This window comes from Urocitellus parryii, chromosome 12 (genome assembly GCF_045843805.1).
Source record: "Urocitellus parryii isolate mUroPar1 chromosome 12, mUroPar1.hap1, whole genome shotgun sequence".
Classification (NCBI taxonomy): Eukaryota; Metazoa; Chordata; class Mammalia; order Rodentia; family Sciuridae; genus Urocitellus; species Urocitellus parryii.
The window spans coordinates 49079096-49098489 of NC_135542.1; the positions used below are offsets into that span (position 1 = coordinate 49079096).

The window sequence follows — 19394 nt, forward strand, 5'->3', positions numbered from 1 at the left end:
TACATTCCAATCAGCAAAGCATACAGCAGAGTGCCCTACCAACAAATTACATTTGATGAATTGAATTCACAGGGGCATAATGGTGATGAAGGCAAGAACATAGTTTGTGGAAATGGCTTCCTGGGTTTGAGCTTGCCCCCAGAATTTACTTGGTAAACCAAATGACTATCCAAAGTCTCCCAGTCTTCACCTCTATATAATTAGAGTAGCTAACGCATAGGACTGTGATGAGAATTAATTAATGATTATTTATTTAAGTGCTTTATAATAACAAATGTAAGCTACTAATATTATAATCAACTTTCTAAAGATAGTAACACTCCTACATTATAATGGTTAGAATAATCCAAGAGTGAACATTCATTCATTCATTTTAAATATTCACCAAGCAATATACTATATACTGGGCAATATGCCAGGCCTAGAATATACAGTGGTCAGTGAAGGAGATGTATTTTATATGTTCATGGCAAATATAAAAGAGTTACACACACTTGTGAAGAAACTACATCTATATTCATTTCATTTAAATAATATGAAAAAGTTATTTAAAGTACCTTCTTTCCTGTCACTCTGGCTAATTTCAGCATGAGGAAACACTTTTTGCAAGACTGTTAGAATGTTGTTGAAGCTCCTTTCCAGCAGTGGCCTTATAATAGGTGATAGTGCATGTCCTGAAGACATCACAGCACGTTGGGAAGCAGGCACTATATTCTGCATTGCATGGTAAAAATCTTGGGCACTGAGCACTATTGAGGAAACATCCAGCTGCAGTTTATGACTGCTAGCATATATCTGCGGATATCGCCTCCGAAGAGCAATGAGGGCAGCTTCAGTGCACAGGGCCTTGATATCAGCTCCACAGTAGCCTAATGCACAAAAGAAGAAGGATAACAAAGGTAAGTTTATTCTTCCAAGTTCCCATATATATTTTGTAAATATATACACCTTTATGTAAAGTAATAAAAATACTAAATCAGTAATTATATATAATTTTATTGGAAAAATAAATACTGACCATTTAATGTCACCTAACAAAACTGTTGAATTGAGGGCTAAATACTCAAGACAAAAATGTTTTTGAATATTTTAAATTAACAAAAGGATAAACTAAAAGTATTAACACAAAACAAGCCAGGTATTAAGTGTCAAAAACACTGATTAAAATGTACAACTTTATTCAGGAAAGGTTTTAAAAGAATTAAAACTTCTTTTCAATCTTTCATCAATATTGTCAATCATTAGTTTAGTTCTCATGACATTGAGCTTGCCTATAAATTATTTTTTTCTAATACTATATGCCTCTAAACACAAATGAAATGGTAGTGCAAAGTAGTACAGAAGCAGAAACTTCAAAAACAGCTAATGCATTGCCAACCCTAAGTGTAACTCACTAGAGTTAACAATGACCTAAAAATTATAACTTTAAATTATAATTAATCTATGAGCTCAAAGGGCATTAAATGGAATAAGAATGTTAAAAAATAGTTCAATTGATTTTCCGCTTTAACTTTCTTTATATATCTATTTAGTTTAAAATGAATGAAATCAAATGTCACAGGCTATATCAATACAAAGTATAATATATTACGAAGTATAATATACTATCCATATTTAATGGATGATGCAGTTAAACAACATTTCATTCATCTGAGCAACAAATACATACAAAAACACATGAACTGTTAAGTCTTCATCACAAAAAGGAGGTAAAATTCAAACTTGCCACATTATCTTATATCATACTACACTTGGCCTCCTTTATCAGTTCTGCCAGCAGGGGGAACCACTCAAACATTTTATAGAACACTGGCCCCAAGGGATATTATCAGGTTTGTTCCCCTTAGTATACCTCACAGTGGTATACCTCATGGAGCACTTAAACACTGAAATAAAAATGGTGATTACAAAGTAAAATTTATTCAGAGTTAGGGGGAAAAATATTTCCTGTGAGAATTCAACTCAGAAAACTATGAACACATTAAACATCAATATTATACAATGATAGCAATTTATCTCTCAAATAAGTCTTCAGAATAATCGGATTTACCACACTAGCCTCATTTTATTTTCTACTTCTCAATTAATAAAGCTGAAAAAATTATTTTCCTTTGACATACACATTTGTTATGTTCAACAAAATGAATATGAATCATCTGCTCAAAGTCACAATTAAAATAATTCAAGAATGATTAAAACATGAGAGTTCTATCCTCCATCTTCAAACAATATAAACAATTAAAAATCTTTTTCTTCTTTAAAAGTATATGCATAGTTAGAAAATTACTGCATTGTCCTATTCAAGTGCCAAGGTTTAAAAAAAAAAGAATTAAAACAAAAACCAAACAAACAAAAAAACTGAACAGCCACAAAAAGGCATTTTATGTAAATGTTAAATGTTATCCATAACATTTGTTTGCCATAATTAATAACATGTTAAGTATATACGTAACAATATATTGTTTACTTTTTCCTAATTTATTCCAGGTAAAGAGCTTAGCAATAATAATAGATTCCATTCACTGAAGTAAATTTTCACATGGATTATTATAACCAACAGACTAAAAAAGATAGGAAAGACCTTCCCATTTTGCTTGTGATTAAGAATTACTGGTCTAACCAAGTAGTGCTGCCCAGGGTGGCATATTGCTTCTGGGACTAGACTGGAAACTCCTTTGGGGGTGATTCAGTCACCTGATTAAAGCATCTTTCTACAGTTCATGTAAAACCTAATGCAACTAGGTTATGGACTTCCTCCAAATTAGTAAGGATAAACTTCTTAGCAACATGGAAGAGATTTTTAAGTCTAAATGAATCATTAGATATGAGTAAGTCTCAGACATAAAAATGTTTTATAATTAGAAAGATAAAGTGGTATTTTAAGAAGCATAATAAATCTCAGGATAAGCACCCTCCCCTCAAAAAAAATTACTGGTCTATATTCATCAGAGTGAATGATAAAACTGAAACAAAAATATAGATTTCCAAGTCCCACAACAAACAGTGAACAGAATCTCTATGGGCTTGAAATTTTAAAATGTGTATTTTGAGAAAGTTTTAAAAATTATTCTGACACAAATTAAAAAATTGATAACTACTGACTTAATATACTTCCTTAAGTAGACTCTAGAATTAAAGGTGCAGCGGGCTGGAGATATAGCTCAGTTGGCAGAGTGCTTGCCTCGCATGCACAAGGCCCTAGGTTCAATCCCTAGCACCACAAAAAAAAAAAAAAAAAAAAAGAAAAGAAAGAAAGAAAAGAAAAAGAAAAAAAGTGCAGAATAACCACAGCTAAATGTGTTACACTTAGGGTGATTCCATGTCTCAGTTAGGCCTTCTGTCCTGTTATTCAAAATTTCAGGATCTAATCATTCCAGTTACACCAAAAAGACATTATACCTTTCAAAGAGTTAAAAGTTTTTATACAATAAACCCATCCTAATTCTAATACTACATCTCTAATACTATGCTGAACACAAATATCTGGATAGGAAAGAAGATTCTATTAAGACAGAAAAGTTTCTGAAAGACTAAAAATACAGCTGTTAAGATGTTAGACTAAAAACAAGGCCATCACAGAAGTTTATGAGGTTGTTTTTGTAAGTACAACATCAAACAAACTGAAGTATATAGACAGTCCGTTAAAACTTTTTCATTATTTTAGCCCTGTCACTGAATATTAAAATAGAGAAATATAATTGGGGATAAACTCTTCATTAATCATAAACTCCTACTATCGTGTGAATGTTCTTCATACCAGTGTATGTTGAGAAATATTTTAGTATTTTAAAAAAATCATACATACTATGCATGCAAAAACTTCCAACTGCCAGGGAATTAATTTCAAGGTAAAAGTTAACAAATCTATAATTTCTAAGAGGTCAGCTACTTTTAAAGTTATTCACCAAGACTGCATAGTCTTTTGTTAAGCATAAATTTCACTGAACTGAACCAATACATGGGTAAACATGTTTGGGATACAAAAACTTATTTCATAATGGATTTTAAATTTATTACTATTTCATTCCTATTTGAAGATGTGCAATTGATTTTTTTTAAAAATATGAACTGGTTTCTTAGATGGAATAAATGTCACATCCAAAAACAAAAGTCATTTAATTATAATGGAGTTTTATTTCATTATCCGGAAAGAAAATGGCAATATAAGCAGATTCTGTATTTACTTACTGCCACCCAGTCCAGTAAAAATTTTTCTCATTACAATTTTAAAACTTAAGAAACTAAAAGCTACAATAAATCACTTGAAAGGGTGAGAAGTATTGACCTACGGAAATGCAAAGGGAAACTAGGATTCTAATATTTGGAATAAAGAGTTAAACTAGAGGGTATAATATTCTAATATTCCAGATGGTAGACTGGATAATAGAAAATAATTGTAGAATATCTATCTCTTAGGGATTCTCCAAAATTATCTAAAGATTTCTGCTTATTTCAGTTAAGGATCATTCTGTGATAAGAATCACAGAAAAGTCTACAAATCTTTCCCAGTCTGATTTGAATTATGATACAATATAATAAATAAAAAGGGACAAATTTCAAAAAGGGGAAAGACTGGATTTTTTACCAAATACCACCCTCTCCCATTAAGCAGCACAAGGCTTTGCAAAGGTCAAGCCAAATTTACATGAAATGGGTTTGGCGCATGCTCTCTTATACCAGGCAAAGCTTAAACTGGAGTAGTGCTGGAGAGATTTACGTTTTCTCCTCACCAGAAGAAGTCGAGGTCTTTGTGGTTCAAAAGCTGAGGGATGCTGCTTCGGAGATGGAGGTCCCTGTGGATGAAGAGGATAATTCGGATGTAGCTAACTGAATGGACTAATTTTCTACTTAAGTTTTAATTATTTGATGGTGGATTACAATGAATTTTTTTTTAATTAAGATGTTCTTTTTTTGGTTTTGGTAACTTTAAAGTTTTCCCAAAACTTATTTAGGGGATTTGTTCATAATGCTTAAAAAGTTCATGGAGAAAGATTTTTTTTTTCAATTTATATTTTGAGAGCATGAGGGAAAAACAGACCAAAAAAAAAGAGAGAAAATGAATGAAGCAAAAATCCCTGTGTGTATATTCCAGTCCTTAACATTGTATTTCTTTTTATTTCAGACCTAATTAGAGCCAAAACCCTGAATTCCATCTCCTGTGTATATAAATGCTCTCTCACCCCATCCTTTTAGGATAGTAGTGTTTAGTCACTCTGTAGGGAGATCTTCCATTCTGTGATGAATTTAAAACTAATTAAGAAAGTTTTATATTTGGGAAAATATTACTAAATACCACTAAGTGTTTTCTTTGAAGACCCAATCCACCCAACTTGTTTCTAGACCATAGGAATAAAGATAAGCCCATTTCTGTTATCTGTGAAGTGGAAGACTGCAGTCCTGCCTTTGATATGGACATTTTTCTCTTAACTTTAAGCGTATTTTTTTTAATAAAATTTCTGAGAAGAGTCAGTTCCTAAATGGAAACATTGTAGTAATATTAAGCATATCCAGTACTCAATGAAAGGCATATTATCACTGAGCTTTGTTAAGCAAAACCTAATGATAGTTAAAATTCTAACTTGGAAGTGTTGAAACTTTTAAATGAAATAACTTTCAAGTATGAAGCCAGAGCCATCTTATTGCACAACCAAAGATATAACTATAATTGTTCACATTTCAAACATAAGGGGAAAAGGAGGCTGAACAGAATAAACAGTGACAATCAAAGAATTCAAAGAGTAGCACTCACCAACACATTTTTCGGCTAGTTCACCTAAAAAAGCATCTGACAATTTTGGATTCCAATCCCTGGTATGGATCTGTAAGATGTGTTTTCTTGCCTAAGAAGAAGAAGATGAATAAATACCATCAACCCCTCAAATATACTAGCTGGAACAAATTTTGACTAGCCATACCACCAAAAAATGATTTTTTATTTTAAAAGCAATTTAAACACCTTAACATCCATGTCAACCTGAGGCATTATTCCCTCAAACACAAAACAAATCATAAAAAAGATAAATTTACTGACTCGATGAGGAATCTGGGGTCCAGCAACCAAAACAATCTTCTTCCCTCAACACTGCTACCTGTGCTTGCTTGAAACATGAAAAATCATAATCAAGACAATCTTACTGACTTGATATGGAATTTAGGGTCCAACAACCAAAAGACGAACAACTTCAAAATCATAAAGATAAATCTTGCTCAAAAAATGGACCAAATCTAGAATTAATAGCTGTAGATTCAATCGCAAGTTCAAAGTTAGGAGTTCCAGCTACATGACACTTATTTTCTTCCACCTTGAAGTATCTGCCTGACTAGATCCACAAAAAGTAAAAAATCAAAGTCCAAAAAAAATATCATATGACAGCATATAAACCCTATGATATTAAGAATCTAAACAGACTTCATTAGCAGCATAGCTACTGCTTATTATTAGACCCTTAGAGCATCAAAAATGTGTCAAAAAATGTAACCTTAAATATACCTCAAAAAGATCTATCCTATCTCCTCATTTTATGAAATAAGTAATGAAGGTCTGACATACTAAAATTAATTACCTAAGACCAGAAAGTTATTATCGGGTCTCTAAAACATTTAAGTAACATGCTCTTTATATAACCCAATCAGACTCACCTTTCTTTTACTATACTAAAACCAACACATAAAGAAAAAAAATGATTTAAATGAAGAAACCAGGAGGTGCTTATTATGTTTTTTAATCTCCAAAGCATATAGAATAATAAGTCATCTTATCTATGAAGTGAAAGACTACAGTCCTGCTTTTGACATGACCTTTTTCTCTTAACTTTAAGCTTATTTTTCTTAATAAAATTTCTGAGAAGGGTAGACTCTTAAAAGAAGACACTGTAGTAACATTAAGGATACCCAGCACTCAATGAAAGGCATATAATCACTGAGCTTTGTTAAGCAACAATGACACCTAAGGCAAATTCAAACCCCTCACTTTTTAGGATTCACAAGTACACACATACATATACATATGTAATGATGATGACAGCTACGACAATAAAAAAGAAATGAAGTGTGGTTGCACATAGAAGATATTACTATTTTATGGTAAAGAAGAGTTAATGAAATTATTAAAATCTAGAACCAAAACCTAATTTTGTTGAACTTTTACTTGGTGAAATGGCCAGAGTCACGATTTTCTATTGCCAAAACCATAGCATAATAAGAGTCACTGACTCCTGTTGGTTTAAATTAGAGACTTAAATAGATTCTTATTACTACCCTTAATACTTCCTTCTCTAGGCTATTAATTATGCTATTGTCCTGGCACATAGTTTAAGGCAGAGCTTCACGTTCAGCTGATGACCTTGCTTCCTAACTCAGAGAATACTGAAACAATCGGAAAGACTTCCATATTTTCCCCACACCATTAGACTGTGTATCTAAAAAGTCTTGTATTCCTCTATTGTCAGAGATCAACTAACCATTCTTGTCTAAAGTCACTCTTGCCACTTGATCACTAAGTCCTATCCTCTCTTGCTTAGTAAGGTCATCTCTAACTTTCATCATAAAAACTTCCTTCTCTACTGAGGATTTCTCAACTTAAAAACAACAAAAGACATTCTCTCATTGACATTTCCCTAACATCAGCTCAATTCTGTGATTCCTTTTTTAACAAAATTCTTTGAAAAACTTACTTATATTAACTGCCACCAATTTCTTCCAGTTCTCTCTTGAACTAACTCTATAGAAGTCAAGCTTTTACACCAACCACTTACTAAACTTCTCTCATGACAATCAATGGCCATCTATATATAATGCTAAACACAATGACCAATTTTCGGTCCTTTTCTGATTTGACTTAGCATCATGTGACACAGTAAATCACACTGCCCCCACTGATAAACTTTTTCTCAAATGGCTTCCAAAATATCCCACTCTCCTCATTCTTCCTTTTACCTAACTGACAAAAGGCATGATGATCTCATCTAATCTCATGCCCTTAAATACTATGTAAGAGAAAAAGGGAAACAGCCTTTTCCAAAGACCCAAGCTTGAGAAAATGATGCTAGATTTCAGTCTTACATATAGCTGAGGATATAGCTCAGTTAGTAGAGTGCTTGTCTCGCATGAACAAGGCCCTGGGTTCAATATCCAGCACCCAAAAAAATAAATAAATAAAAAGAATAGTTTCCTTGATGTGCTGGAAAACTAATGGGCAAAATTATGTCTGAGATCTATACAATATAGGAAGTCACTGGTCTCATAATGGAATTTTCAGTTTAAACTAGCGAACATTAACAAAATATAAACATAGCTTCTTTAGTCACATTAGTCACATTTTAGTGCTCAATAGTAACTTGGGTAGCAGCTATCATACTAGATGGTGCATCAACGGCCAATGGAAATAATACATTTCCATCATCACAAAAAGTTTTATCAGATAACGTTGCTCTGGCCCTTGTTTACTCTTAAACAAGGGAAATCAAGGAAATAGCTTTCCTGGGCTGCAGGGACACTGTCTGTATCTCTTAGAACTAAACGTGTTCCCTTTGTACTAGTACAGCCAAAACTCTGTGCTTAGAATGTTAGATGTTTTCTCCATGCCAAAATAGATGTTTTCTCCATGCCAAAATAGACTACACCCACCACTTTTGCCTTGTCTCCTACAACTAAACTCCCTTCTATGACTGGGGCACTTTCCTAGAAGTTATACCTGGGCAACAAAAATGACATGTAAGTTTCCTGTCCTGACAAAGAAAAGTTATCTTACTGCCTGGACTCAAATACAAATTTGAGTCAACAAGTATCAACTATGCAAACTGATGTCAAATTGATGTATTAACTGTTCTACACAGGGGAGCCTTCATTTTGCTATAGTGTCCTTCACAATTCTAATCACAAAGCCTTTCACAACTATGTTTGTAAACCAGGCAGTTCACATAGAATGCTAAGATCAAAGCCATACAATAATACATACTCTTTTAAAAAATTCACTGTAATGAAAAACATATACTGCTTTTAATTAAATATACGATTATTACTATGAAAGTTTGGATACTGGGTCCTTAATAAGATAAAAACTATTTTGGTTAACTAGAGACACAAAATCACCATGCAAGATAATTACTACATTCTGGAAAACTAAAGAAAAGAGTAAGTAAGCATCTACAATAAGATAATCAAGGGCTGGGGATGTGGCTCGGGCTGGGGATGTGGCTCAAGCGGTAGCGCGCTCGCCTGGCATGCGTGCGGCCCGGGTTCGATCCTCAGCACCACATACAAACAAAGATGTTATGTCCACCGAAAACTTAAAAAAAAATAAATATTAAAAATTCTCTCTCTCTCTTTCTCTTAAAAAAAAAAAAAAAAGATAATCAAGAACTCTCCTCTTGGGCGGGGGTTGTGGCTCAGCCCAAGTGGTAGAGTACATGCCTAGCATGTGTGAGGCACTGGGTTCAATTCTCAGCACCACATACAAATAAATAAAATAAAGGTCCATTACCAACTAAAAAATAGTAAAAAAAAAAAAACTTTCCTCTTACTTCCTAAAAATTATAAACTTTATGATAATTGCTAATAGGAAAAAAATAAATTGTTTAACAATGGAAGCATAAGGTTTATAAATTTTTAACTAAGATATCATATAAGTATAAAATTTGAACAATGAAAATTCATAAAATATCAACCAGAGTAGGTGTGTGTTCCTGTGTGCACATATTTATGTATACACATACACGCACACACTCTTACTTTATAATTGAGTTACATATAAATATTAACATACTAAAAACAAAAACTCTTACTTTTTGATCAGGCAAGTTGAAAAGGAATTCTCTATCAAAACGACCAGGTCTCCTTAGTGCAGGATCTATAGAATCAAGTCTGTTTGTAGCACCAATAACAACGATTTCGCCCCTATTATCTAATCCATCCATTAAAGCAAGGAGGGTTGACACTATTGAGCTGCAAAAAATTTTCAGACAAAATTTGAAAAATGTTAAATGACAGAAAAAAACTGTAAATACTGCTGATTACACTTTTTTTCCACTCCTAAATGTTAATAAAATAATTATACTGCAAATGCCTATTAATACAAGATCAAGTGATTACAGAAATCATTTTTGAAAGCACCCAGAAAATATAATAACAAAAACTTAAAGCACAGCAGTTAAAAAAAAAAAAAAAAAAAGATAAAATGGACTTGGTCAAAACTGAAAACCAAACTGGGAGCAGCGTTCATGTTTAGCATGCACAAGGGCCGGGGTTCAATTTCCAAGACCATAAATAAATAAATAGATGATAAAAAGCAAAAAATTTAAACACTTTTCTGCTTCAAAGGATGTGATCCAGAAAGTTAAAAGACAAAAAGCCCAAAGAAGAAACTATTGGCAAACAATATATTTAATAAAGATCTAGATTTGGAAATATCTGTTACAACTGAACAATAAAAAGACAAATAATCAAACCTAAAAACAGGCAAAAGATTGAAATAACATTTCTCCAAAGATGATATACAAAGGATATATCATTGTACTAGGCATATGCAAATCAAACCAAATAAGGTGCTCTTTGACCCCAATAGGATGACTTATTATAGTCAGATGCAGCAAGTGTTGGTAAGGCTGTCGAGAAAGAAGAACACTCAAACACGTGATGAAAAGGAAAAGTGGTATGCCTCTTGGAAAAGAGTCTGGCAGTCCACCTCGCCATTAAACAGTTACCATATGATCCAGCAATGCCCCCCAAAAATTTATACATGAATGTTCATATCAGCATATTCATACTAGCCAAAAGGTGAATAAAAGCTAAATTTCTATCGACTAATAAATAAAATACATGCAAAAAGTGGAATAATAATACTTAAAAAGTTATTATAAAATTATAAAATAATACTCAATAAAAATGAAGCCAAGTATGGTGGCACACACCTATAAATTCCAGGAGGATCTCAAGTTTGAGGCCAGCTGGCAACTTAGGGAAATCTTGCCTCAAAAAAATAAAATAAAATGGGGTGGAAATGTAGTTCAGAGATACAATGCTTTCCTGGCATGGATGAGGCCTTAGGTTCAATCCCCCAGTACTAATTTTTAAAAAAGAAGAAAACGCAATAGACAATGTAACATGGATGAACCTTGAAAATACTATGCTAACTGAAAAAACAGAAATAAAAGGCCACATAATGTAAAGTTCGATTTACATGAACTATCCAAAGCAGGCAAACCCTGTAACAGAAAGTACACATGGTTTCTTAGAGCTTCAGTGCATGATGGAAAGACTGGGAGTGATGGCTAAAGGGTATCAAGTTTCCAAGGCAATAAAATTAATTGTGTGAGGGCTGGGGATGTGGCTCAAGCGGTAGCACTCTCCTGGCATGCTTGCTGCCCGGGTTTGATCCTCAGCACCACATACAAAAAACAAAGACGTTGTGTTCCCCGAAAAGTAAAAAAAAATAAATATTAAAAAAATTCTCTCTCTCAAAAAAACTTAAAAATAATTGATTGTGTGATGGTTAGAGAACTCTGTAGATATAATGAAAGTCAATGAATTAAAATAAGTGAATACACAGTTATGAACACACAGCCATGAACACACAGCTATGTATCTCAACAAAGCCATCTTTGTTTTTTATTTTTGTTTTAAGTACAATGTCATGTACCTGCAGTCCCAGCTACTCAAGGAGGCTGAGGCAGGGGAAGGCTTGAGCCCAGGAGTTGCAGGACATCCTGAACAACATAGCAAGAGCCTCTTTCTCTTCCTCTCTTTATTTCTGTACAGGGGATTGAACTCAGAGGCGCTTGCCTCTCCATCGCATCTTCAGCCCTCTGTTGTTTTTAATTTTAAGACAGTCTTGCTAAATTGCTGAGAGTGGCCTTGAACTTTGAATCCTCCTGCCTCAGCCTCCCAAGTCACTGGGATTACAGGAGTGTACCTTCATGCCCAACCATCAAAAGCCCCATAGTATTAAAAAAAAACTTTTTTTAAAATTTAGGGCCACAGGTGTCTCCTTTCCCAAACTTCCCCAAAACACTATTCTAGCTGTGTTTTAAAAATGTATAAACAAAATCAAAATGCAAGATACTCAGTGTTTGTATTTAAAAAAGATTTGTGATTCGTATTTTTCTAACTGAAGAACTGAAAATTTCTGACCTAGGTGTCAAGAAATAAAAAGGGGAGAAGCATTGTAAAGTTCATATTTAACCTTGAAATTTTCTTTGGTATCTTCCAATCACAAATAGGTATTTCAGGGCTGGGGATGTGGCTTAAGCAGTAACGCGCTCGCCTGGCATGCGCGGGGCGCTGGGCTCGATCCTCAGCACCACATAAAAATAAGATAAAGATATTGTATCCACCGAAAACTAAAAAAAATTAATAAAATAATAAAATTAAAAAACAGGTATTTCAAGTACAATTTGTACTTTATCAGCAGTTTTCAATTTATAGTCTCAAACATGACTAGAAACAGAATTACAATCTAGCTTAAATTCTACCAAAAGTTGTTAAAAAAAAAAAAAAATGTGAGCAATCAGAATCCTTAACTAACCCCTATTATGTTGAAAATAAAGCCCAAACTGTTTAACATGCCATTCGAGGCCTACTTGCCTGTGCCCAACCTTCTCTCCTACATTATCTGAAAGTGTTATTTTGCCTTTTAAATACAGAACTAAACCCCAAATGGAATTAACTGCTTTTTATGGTATGAAGGCAGGTTGTTTCTTCAAACAGGTCTAGCTATGTTTCAAAAATCTATATACAATTTTCCCAGCATTATAGAAAAGGCTCCTTTCCCACATTTGTATTGTCCTTAGAAAAATCAACCACCCATACCCCATATACATATGCATTTAGTTACAGTTCTAGGTTCTGTTGTATTAGTCTATTTGTCTAGTTTTCCATCAATATGAAATTATCTTAACTATAAGAGGCTTTGGTAGGCAACTTGTTCTTCCATAAGACTTTTCACTATTCTTTTTTTTTAGTTGTAGATGGACACAATACCTTTATTTTATTTGTTTGTTTTTATGTGGTGCTGGGGATTGAACCCAGTGCCTCACACACGCTAGGCAAACACTCTATCACTGAGCCACAACCCCAGCCTATCACTATTCTTTTTTTTTTTTTTTTAATATTTATTTTTTAGTTCTCGGCGAACACAACATCTTTGTTGGTATGTGGTGCTGAGGATCGAACCCGGGCCGCACGCATGCCAGGCGAGTGCGCTACCGCTTGAGCCACATCCCCAGCCCCCCATTATTCTTAATCTTTTGTATTTTCACATAAATTTCAGAATCATCTTGTCAAATTTTTTTAAAAATATGATTTAAAATAATTGTACTGAATCCACTGATTAATGTATACTTCTGTCCACTTAAATCTTTCTTTAATGTTTTGTCAATGAAGCTTTATTATTTTCTGCATAAATGTGACATGAGAATTTTTCTGATTCATTCCTAGTAACTTCTTTTTAAAATCACATTGTAAATAGCAATATCATATCTGCATAATTATTGGTAAATATAAAATTCATATTTATATTGATTGAACTAACTTGCTAATAATTATCTGTCAATTGCTTTGGAATTTCCACACACTAATGCTATCATCAATAAAGTTAACAGTATCACTTTTGCCTCTCTAACACACATAACTTGTATAGCTTTGTCTTACTAGATCATAGACTGTAATCTATGATGATCAGAAGTGTTCACAGCAATCATGCTTGTCATAGTCCCCAAATTAAAAGTTTTCAGGTTTCAAAACTAAGAATGTTTCTTGTACATATTAATGGAGTTCAGTGTGGTATTTTCATAGATGCATACAATGTGCACTAATCAAGTCCAACCTCCCTTTTCTCACTCCCCATTGGCACATAACTTGTATAGCTTTGTCTATACAAATAAAAATAAAATAAAGATGTTGAACTTTATCTAGTAATATCTAGTAATCACTGCCCTACTTCCAGGTTGAACTTTTTTGTAAAGTTTTCATACAGAAAGAGAACATACATTATCTGTCTTTTTGCATCTGACTTATTTCATTTACCATAATGTCCTTCAGTTCCATCCATTTTACTGCAAATAACAGGTCTGTATTCTTTGTTGTTGTTGTTGTTTTTTAGCTGTAGATGCACTCAATATCTTTTTTATTTATTTACTTTTATGTGGTGCTGAAGATGGAACCCAGTGCCTCATACATGGATGGAAGGCAAGCGCCCTACCACTGAGCTACAACCCCAGCCAAGGACTGTTTGTGGTTTTTTTTTTTCATACATGACAACAGTGGAATGCATTACATTCATAATTATCCATTCACAGTATTCTTTATGGCTGAATAATACTCCATTGTGTACATGTATCACATTCTTTTTTTCAATTCTTATATCAACGGGGCACTTAGGATGATTCCATCTCGTAGCTACTGTGACTAGTGTCTCAATACACATGTTTGTGCAAGTATCTCTGATATACTGACTTTATTGCTTTGGATGTGTACCCAGTAGGATAGCTGAGTCATATTGTAAATTTACTTCTTTTTTTTCTTTTGTGTGTATGTGTATCAGGGATTGACCCAAGGGCACTTAACCACTGAGCCACATCTCCAGTCCATTTTTTGGTATTTTTACTTAAGAGACAGTGTCTCGCTAAGTTGCTGAGACTGGCTTTTAACTCAGGATTCTCCTGCCTCAGCCTGCTGAGCTACTGGGATTACATGCATGTGCCACCATGTCTGGCTATTCTGAACAGTATTCCATAGTGTTCTCCACAATGGCTGTACTAATTTACATTATAATCAGGTGTATCAGGTGTATAAGAGTACATTTTTCTCCACATTCTTGCCAGAATTTATTTATTTTTGCTCTTAGCCTTCCTAAGTGGAGTGATATATCTCATTATAGTTTTATTTGCACTTCCTGATGGCTAATAATATATTTGTTGGCGATTTTTTTAAAATATTTATTTTTTTGTTGGACACATATCTTTATTTTATTTATTTATTTTTATGTGGTGCTGAAGATTGAATCCAGGGCCTCGCACATGCTAGGCGAGTGCTCTACCGCTGAGCCACAATCCCAGCTCCTTGTTGGAGATTTGTATTTCTTCTTTTGAAACATGTCTATAGATCACTAGTATTTTTTGTTAAGTTTTTTGAATTCTTTATATATTCTTGACATTAACCTTCTGTCAGATGAACAGCTGGCAAATATTTTCTCTTGTTCTATTTTTATTTTTCACTTTGTTGTTTGCTTTGATATGCAGAAGTTTTTGATTTCGGGGTATATCCCATTTGTCAATTTTCACTTTTGTTTCCTGTACTTTAGAAACTCTATTCTGAAAACCATTGCTTGTACCAATGTCTTGCAAGTGTTTTCCCTAAGTTTTCTTCTAGTAGTCTCAGATCTTACATGTAGGTCTTTGAACCATCTTGAGCTGGTTTTTGTAAAAGGTGGAAAACAGGGATATAGTTTTAATTTTCCCCATGTGGACATACAGTATTCCCAGAACCATTTGTTGAAGAGGATGTACCTTCTCCAAGGCATACTTTGGCATCTGTGTGGAAAATCCTTTAGCTGTAGATGTTGTGTGGGTTTATTTCTTTTTTTTTTTTTTTTTTTTAAATAATTCTTATAAATTCTTTTTTTTAAGAGAGAGTGAGAGAGGGAGAGAGAGAGAATTTTAATATTTATTTTTTAGTTATTGGCGGACACAACATCTTTGTTGGTATGTGGTGCTGAGAATCGAACCCGGGCCGCACACATGCCAGGCGAGCGCGCTACCGCTTGAGCCACATCCCCAGCCCCGTGGGTTTATTTCTTGATCATTATTCTATTCCATTGGCTTGCGTGTCTGCTTTGTGTCAATATCATGCTGTTTTAACTAATGTGATTCTATTATGCCTTGGAATCTAGTATCTTGATGCCTCCAGCTTTGTCCTTCTTGCTCGAGATAGCTTTGACTATTTGAAATTATTTGTGCTTACATACGAATTTTAGTTTTTCCCACTCTGTGAAGAATATCATAGGTGTATTTTGATAGGATTGAACTGAATCTGTAGATTGCTTTGGGTAGTATGGATATTTTCACAATATTAATTCTTTCAATTCATAAACATGAGTGTTTTTTTTAATGTTATCTTTCATTTCTTTCAATGGTGTTTTGAAATTTTTGTAATTTTCATTGTAGAAGTCTTTCATTTCGTTGGTTACATTTATTCCTGGGCATTTTTGTTTATTTGTAGCTATTGTGAATGGAACTGCTTCCTTGGTTTACTTCTCACCAAGTTCACTAAAGGTGTATAAAATGCTACTTATTTTTTTATGTTGATTTTGTATCATGCAACTTTACTGAATTCATTTATCAGTCCTAATAGTTTTTGATAGATTTTTTAGTTTGTTGTTTATAGAGAATCATATAATCTGCAAACAGTGACATAACTTCCTCCCTTCCTATTTGTATGCCTTTATTTCTATCTCTTTTAATTTCTCTGGCTAAAACTTTCAGTACTCTGTTAAATAAGGTGACAGTAGACATCCTTATCTTTTTCCAGATCGTAGAGGAAACATTAAACCTCTCCCCATTCAGTGTGAAGTTGGCTATGGATTTGTCATATGTAATCTTTACTATGTATAGTATGAGCCTTCTCTACCTAATTGGTTCAGAGCTTTAATCATACTTTAGTCATAAAAGCTTTAATCATAAAATTTTATGAAGTGTTCTTTCTGCAGCTATTGAGATGATCATGATTTTTGTCCTTAATTCTGCTGATATGATAAACTCTGTTTACAGATTTGCATATATTGAATCATCCTGGAATTCCTGGGATGAATCACACTTAGTCATAGTGAATAATATTCTTGATATGCTATTGGATTTGATTTGCTAGTATTCTGTTGAAATTTTTTGCATATAATCAATAAGGACACTCATCTGCAGTTTTTTGTTGTTGTTGTATCTTTGGTTTTGGTTTCTAACTAATGCTGGCCTTGCAGAATGATTTTGAAAGGGTTCCCTCACTTTTAATTTTTTTGAACAGTTTGAGAAAAATTGGCATTAGTTCTTTATAAGTTTGGTAACATTCAGCAGTGAAGCCATCAGTCCTGTGTTTCTCTTTGTTGTAATTTTTTTTTTGCTCCCTTGCAGTATATGAGATTGATCTCAGGGAACTCTCCCACTGTGCTACGTCCCCAATCTATTTTTTTTTTTTTTTTGAGACAGGGTCTCCCTAAATTGCCAACGTTGGCCTTGAACATATAATCCTCCTGCTTCAACTTCCTGAAAAGTTGAAATTACAGGCATATGCCACTGTGACTGGCAATGCTTTGTATTTCTGTGGTAGTGTCTCTGTTCTCATCTCTAATTGTATTTAGTTGAGTCTCTTTCTTGGTTAATCTAGCTAAAGGTTTGTTGGTTTTATCTTTTCAAAAAATATCTCTTACCAATAAAATAAACAAACCATCTCTCCTTTCATTGATCTTTTATATATTTTTTAACATTTTGCATGTATTTTTGCTTTGATCTTTTTTACCTTTTCTTCTACTAATTAAGGGTTTGGTTTGTTGTTGCTTCTCTAGTTCCTACAGAAGCACTATGAGGTTGTTCATTTGAAATCTATCTATTTTTTCTATGGAGGCATTTACTGCTATAAACATCCTTGCTAGTACTGCTTTCAGTGTAGCCAATTGATTTTGGTATGATGTGTGTTCATTTTTAACATATTTGAGAAAAGTTATTTTTTCTTTTTCTTTCAGTGCTGGGGCCTTCCACATGCTAGGCAAACACTATACCACTAAGCTCCACATCCAGACCCTGGGAAGTTTTTTAATTTCCTTTTTTATCTCAGTAAGGCATTGTTTATTCAAAATTGTATTATTCGGTCTCCATGTATTGTGTAATTTCTTTTGTTGATTTCTAATTTTATTCCATTGTGATCAAAAGAGATAGATAATATGATTTCAATTTTTTTAAAGTTCTTTAAAATTCCATTGTGGCTTAACATATGGTCTATTCTAGGGAATGTTCCACGTGCTGATGAAAAGAATGTGTATTCTGCAGCTGTTGGATGAAAAGTGCTGTACATGTCAGGCCCATTTTGTCTACAACAGAGTTAACTGATGTTTTTTGCTTTTTTTGTCTGGGAGATCTGTCTAGTGATGAAAGTGGGGTGATGAAATTATTCGTTGTTATTGCTTATTGCACTGGAGCCTGTCCCTCCCTCTTGATTTAACATTGTTTGTTTTATAAAACTGGGTGCTCCAGCGCTAGGTGCACATACACTCATAATCATTATATCTCCTTGTTGAATAGATCCCTTGATCATTATATAGTGTCTATTTCTTTTTTGTCTTAAAAGTTTATTTTGTCTGATATAAGTATAACTACTCCTGCCTGCTTCCATTTAATTTCTATTCAAATGGATTATTTTTTCCATCCTTTCTCTCTCAGTCTCTTGTCTCTCTCCACTGATGAATTGAGCTGCTTCTAGGCAAAGTATCTTGGGTCTTCTTTTTTTATATTATTCCACCAGTCCATAAATTTTAATTGGGGCATCTAGTCTGTTTGCATTTTAGGTTATTACTGTTAGGTAAAAGACTCCTGTAATTTTGTTAAATGTTCTTATGTTTTGGATATCCTTTGTTCTTCTCTTGCTCTTCATCTTTGTGGTTTAGTAGTTTACTGTGTTGATAAAGATTGATTCTTCATGCTCTACTAGTGTGTTTTATATTTCTGTGTGTTTTCATGATGGCAGTTACCTTTCTTTCACTTCTGGATATTCAGCTCCCTTAAACATTCGTTGGAAAACTGGTCTGATGGTGGTAAATTCACTTTTTTCAGTCTTAGAAGGTCTTTATTTCTCCTTGATTTCTAAAGAATAACTTTACTATATGAAGTATTCTTGGTTAGGATTCTTTTTTTTATTCTTCCCCCCCCCCCAGGATGTACAATATATTATCCCATTCCCTCCCTCCTGACTTATAATGTTTCTGTTGAGAAACCCACTACTGGTCTGATAAAGGTCCCCTTAAATGAGACTTGGCACTTTTTTCTCTTGTTTTTAGAATACACTCTTGCAATAGGAGCAATAAGCACAAACAAAAAATGTTCATTATTAGTTATCAGATAAATGTAACTGGATCCACTCCTAGAGATGGACCCACTAGAATGGCTAAAGTTAGAGAGTAATAATAAAAACTGCTGCCAAGCTTTGAGAAGCTACTGAAATTCTTACACATTATGGGAACATAAAATAGTACAACCATTTTTTAAAAACAGTATACTGTTACCTTATAAATTAAATATATTTACCATAGAACACATTCATTCCTCTTGGTATTTACCCAACAGAAAGGAAAAGATGAGTTTACACTAAAACATATATGGGAATATTCATGTTGTCATTATCAAAAATAAAAACAATCCAAA

At 33.5% G+C, this 19394-nt stretch overlaps 1 protein-coding gene across 1 annotated transcript in view; it reads right to left on the reverse strand.

The window, feature by feature from the left end:
• Atad2b (ATPase family AAA domain containing 2B) overlaps positions 1–19394 on the reverse strand; it is a 141171-nt gene that overhangs the window by 64447 nt on the left and 57330 nt on the right. Inside the window, exons 14-16 of the mRNA XM_026392374.2 lie at positions 9783–9942; positions 5750–5840; positions 558–869 (exon numbers count right to left, since the gene is read on the reverse strand). Coding sequence (XP_026248159.1) covers positions 558–869; positions 5750–5840; positions 9783–9942 — 563 coding nt within the window. The remainder of the gene's footprint in view (positions 1–557; positions 870–5749; positions 5841–9782; positions 9943–19394) is intronic.